General features: G+C 38.9%; 1 protein-coding gene across 1 annotated transcript; it reads right to left on the bottom strand.

The window, feature by feature from the left end:
* Positions 1-243: 243 nt before the first annotated feature.
* LOC149847746 (cyclin-D3-1-like) lies at positions 244-1,731 on the bottom strand. The gene is made up of 4 exons (XM_090002150.1): positions 1,369-1,731; positions 974-1,274; positions 737-867; positions 244-510 (listed from the first exon to the last, which is right to left on the bottom strand). Exons 1-4 carry the CDS (start codon positions 1,729-1,731, stop codon positions 244-246), a joined length of 1,062 nt encoding a protein of 353 aa, XP_089858276.1.
* Positions 1,732-5,334: the final 3,603 nt, after the last annotated feature.

Raw genomic sequence — 5,334 nt, 5'->3', positions numbered from 1 at the left:
AAAACTTGTTTTCCACTAGATATCAACGAAAAAAGCAACCAAATTTTGAACATTTGAAGCTTATATATATATATATATATACAGAGAGAGAGAGAGAGAGAGAGAGAGAGCAGCATCAAAGTGAAAAACGGAATAAAAATTATAAACACTTATATGCAGCTCGTATATATAACCAAGGATTTTTTTTCCTTATGAAAATACACAAACGACCGAGCTGATACCTTCTTTTCTCCTTTTTATTGGCTACGGGCTTTTATGGATGTCGACAAATACTTGGTTAAAAGGAGAAACGTGGAGTTGTGGATCATCCAGCCTGCCTGCCTTTAATACCTTCTCTTGCGATGATGGTGATAAAGAGGAGGAAGACGATGCCCATGAATCGTTTGTGTTATCAGAGTTGAAGGATAGATCAAAAACTCCCGTTGGGCTACCTGGTGATGAAGGGGACTTGCGTTTGTGCCCCATCATTGCCGACTCCTTGATGAGTTGGAGGCATTCTCTCACGTCCTCCTGCTTAAAAGCAGTAGATTTCAGGGTATTTCAATTGCAGAACAAAAACATCCCCTACTTTTTCATTGGATTCTTTCAGATACTAACAGATAAAATTCATGTAGGCATCTACTTTTCCCATGGTTTTCCTCAGATATTAACATATAAATTCATGTGGCCACCTAACTTTTTCGTGGTTTTCTTCAGATTTTAAAAACACTCGTGTGCATGTTTCAGTTTTTATTACCTTGCTAATCTCCATGACATCCAGAAGCTGATTCTCATATTCTATAGGATTGAAAGGCTCCAGCTGATTGATCACATATAACATTATGGACGCTGCTACAATCGATGGCATATAACCCACAAATCTGGAATCTGATTATGATTAACAGAAGAAAGAAAAGATGCAACTCAGTGAAGAAAATCACAAAAAAAATAAAGAAAACACCAAGAAACGAAGGACTCTGTTCTGTTATGGTACCCCTGATCAAAGAGACAAGCAGCTGCTCGCATCTCCTAAAGAACTCCCAATGCCGATCCATTCTGAACCCCAACCTTCTAACTATATGATCGATGAAGGAGAGAGGGGTGACAGGGTGCATCTTCCATTCTAAAGCTGAGAGAATCAGAAGCTCCATTCTCTGAATGGTTTTGGCTTCAAATATGTACTTGGTTCCTTCCACCTGTAGGTCTAGAAGTAAAGGGACTTGGGTCTCTTCTACCTTGGCGGCCAGAGAGAGACAAGTCACAGCAGCCAACTGTGTCATCCATGGCTTCTCCCTCTACAAGAACAACACCATCTCGATACAATCATCACTTCAAGTCCATTAGAAGAAGTAAAATAGAGAAAACAAAGATTCGTTTTTAATGGCATACCTGAAACTGCAGAGAAGAGAGGAAGAGATCGAGAAAAGTAACAGAGAGAACAGCTGTGTTTGGTGTGAAACTGTAGTGGGCATTCACAGACAGGATCCATTCAACCGCTTCTCTACGAGCAGAGGCCAAAAGATGGTCATATCTTAGAGACTGAAGGTATTCTTGGCCAACTCTTTTTTGGGATTTCTCTTTTGATGCCAGAGAGACCAACTCATGGTGCTCCCATGAGAGTTGCTCGTCCAACTGACTAAAAACATGGTTGTGAAGAAGATGGGCTTGGCTGCCTTGAGAGAAAGTCTCTTCTTGGTAGTCGTCCTCCTCATCCCAACCATCCTCTGCACAGTAGAGATTGAATTGAGCCATCGTCCTCTGTGTAGAAGAAGAGTACTCGTTTTTAAGGCATTTTTGCTTCTCTCGCTCTCTCTAGCTGCAGAGGTCAGAGAGAATTAAATAAAACCAAAAGGGGAAAAGAAGGAACAGAAGAAAAGTCACCACGCTGAATTTCCGAACCATGCAACAAAGGAAGCAAAAAAACAAAATTTTATTTGCATTTGGTCTTTAATTCGCTACTTAGTACCAAAAACAGCCTTTTTTCACGCTCATTACAATTACAGAGACCACATGAGACATCACACATAACACAGACAAACCATCCGTTTGATGCATTTCACTAAGCTCCAAACAGTACAATGATGCACCACTTGGGCCACATTTACCAAAGCTTTTGTACATACATGCCATGTCTTTGCATATTATTGATGACAATATACACAAGATTTTGTACATACATGCCATGTCTTAGCATATATTGGCTAAAGGAATGTAATATTATTTGATGATAATCACCATATACGTATGTGGTATGTTAACATAGCATGAGCATACGCATGCCTCAAGACTATGATGATAAAGAGTGTTAGCGTGACACTGTTGTGGACTGTGGAGTCTGCTTTTTGTCCTTGGTCAGGATTCAGGCACACAGACCGAGCTAGCCGGGCCCATGGAAATAACTCGGAATGGGAAAGAAAAGAAAGAGGCTTGAGAAAAGATGAGGGGGGTGAAGGAAGGATCCTCTTGCTGATCCGCCCTCCTCATCTTCTCTTTGCTCCCTAGTACCTGCCCACGGCAAAATGTTTTTTATGGAACATTACAAATGAGAACTATTCCATCTTGAAGACAGAAAAGCTCACATCATTTGCAGATGCATGATGCATATCATATATGTCTACCATGTAAACATATAACACTACTCCGAGAGAGGCTAATGTGTGGGGGTAATGGGGATTGAAGAGAGAGAGAGGGAGAGGGAGAGGGAGAGGGCAGTGTGTGTCGGTGTCTGTGGGGGTCATTTTCAGGTTGTTTCTCACTCTCAAAGGGTGGGCCTAGTTGAACATAATGGCGGGGTCTTGTCTTGCTGTCTCTCTGCCTGCAACATCCACCCGTACCTTCTTTTACCTATCATTTTGCCAGTCTGTTTATTGCACCTGAAAACAATTTCACACGCCAATTTTCCTCCTGTTTTTTTTTTTTATATTTAATTTTCTTCTAATCCTTCCAGCAGCACTGTCATATTGCTCTTCTCTTTTCACCTTCTTCATCTTTTCTCAACCCTATGACTACGAGTAATTGGGATTGGCCTATTGAATTTTAGCAAAATCACAAATACACTGACCATGTTTTACATATTTTACAACTGTGAAATCAACTTTTCAAAATTTATGCATTGCCACCATAAGCCCACAGGAGCTTCGCATGTTTGGTTAAATGGGATAGATTAAGACCTTCAAGCATAAGGATGTCAAGAATTAAATGCTCAATGCTTGGAGTGTGCATCCGTTGTTGCAAGCAGAAACAGTAAACTTTTTGGTGGTAAAGGAGAGCCGGCTCGGAATTTTAAGTCATCACGCCAGGCTGGGGTGTCAATGGATCGGGTTTGACCAGTAAGATACTCTATAGGGTTAGGGTTTGGTGATAAACATGAAGGTCTGATTAGAATCTAGGTCCTGCCCGAAAGGTCAGATTAATATATGAAGCAGGGTATGGTTTGCGAAATTTTATACCAAACCTGGGCCCGACCTGAGTTCCGACTAATAAGATCTGCAAATTTTCAATGTAAAAAAAGATAATTTTTTTTATCGAGTATATATAGTCCGGGACTGGTTCATGGAATCCTTATAGGATCCAGATATGGTTTCTCTTATGGTGACTTCGAACTCTTACCATTATCTCAAATCAAGTCTGATTTGGTTCTACCTGGTCCGAACCAAACCCGACCGGTTGACACCCTTATAGTTAGGTTTTTTCAGTGTGGCAGGTCTTGATCCACTGCATGTTTTCCTGTGTAATAAACGGAAGAAATATATCACCAAGGGCTGGTAAATGAACCAAGCAGCTTGTGATGGCTCGGTTCACCCTGAATATAATACACACAATTTCATGTTCTTCAATTCCTTGTTTTCTTGGATTTATTTGGATAATCTTTCTTGAAATGCCTAACTTTTTCATAAGAGAAGCTTGCACCATTGGTTGTATTCTTAGGGTTTTTAGTTTGCACTGGACGCCTCTTGTTAAACTTATTCTTCTTGAATTTCTTGAAAAATATGCCCTTAGGCTTGAGCCTACGAGAAGTTACAGGAAAGAACTATTGTGTGTTCATGATTTCTTTCTTATTGTCTTTGTTAATGTGTTCTTGCTCAAGAGACAGTTGCAGAAGGGGCTCAGTTGGAGATATACTTTTTTGGTTTAGTCTCATGGCAATTGACATCATTTTCTATGATGAAGGAAGACTGTTCAATATGGTAAAAATTTGCATTCTCTCAAGAATATCATTTCCAACTATGGCTAAGTCCTTAGCCATTACCAACATACGATTTACATGATCGACTACGTTGTCTGACTTCTTCATTCTGCATGAGTTGTATTGTTTCAAGAGGAGTTGAATGTGAGTTTCTGGAATCATATCATACTTTTTTTTAACTGCCTCCATCATGTTCTTTGTGGTGTCATAATCTTCAAATACACATATGAGGTCATCTTGCATAAAAGTGAAGAGAGTTGCTCGAGCAAGTTGATTATCTTCTATAAACTTATTATAAGTTTTATTCTCTTCTTCACTAGACTTATTAGTTAGAGAAGTTTTTACTTTTGTTATCACATACAGGGTCTTGTCACATGTCAACAAGTATTTCATTTTTCTTCTCCACATTCCAAAATCTATTTCGTTAAGTTTTTCAATTTTGAAAAGTTCAGCCACGATGATACAATTTTTCATATGCCTAAATAATTTAGAGATGCTAGGATTAATATTAAACTAATTTTCAAATAGAAATACAAAGATTATTCTATGTTACTTATGAAAGTTTAGGCATGCAATAAAATTTATAATATAATCTAACAAATAATAAACAAATTGAAATTAATACGAACTTTAAGAAGGTATTTTGTAGGCCAAAGACCCCTTTCTGTAATTTTTAGAAAGCAGAAAAAATGGTTCTGCGTAGTAAAAATAAAACAGACATAGAACCCTATTTTGGTAATTTTCTATGTTAAATAAAAAGAATAAAGTGCCTTTTTGTAATTTCAAAAAAAGTACAAAACCTATTTCAAAAAAATGATAAGCAAAATCCTTATTTAAAAAAAAAAATCAATCAATCTCTTTCTAGAATTTCCAGAAAAAAAACCTTTGTTCAAAATTTTAAGGGGGCCCTTAAATGGAATATATAAGATAATTTGTGCTAAACTAAAAAAGTAACAAATTATATTAGGGATGGCAGTGGACCGGGGGAAAGCGGGGCCCCGCCCTGCCTCGCCCCATTTGGACCAGGGATGAAAAGGTTAAAATCCATCCCCGTCTGGGGGTGGAGGCGAGGATGGACATGCACTTTTCCCCGCCCCGACCCGCCTTGCCTCATCCCCGTTTGAACCGGGGATGGAGGACATGAAACGGGGATGGAGGATAAAATCCAT

Source organism: Nuphar pumila, chromosome 1 (genome assembly GCF_984573655.1).
Source record: "Nuphar pumila chromosome 1, dmNupPumi1.hap1.1, whole genome shotgun sequence".
Taxonomy (NCBI): domain Eukaryota; kingdom Viridiplantae; phylum Streptophyta; class Magnoliopsida; order Nymphaeales; family Nymphaeaceae; genus Nuphar; species Nuphar pumila.
Note: the sequence above shows the minus strand (reverse complement) of the source record. Positions and strands in the feature narration are given on the sequence as shown.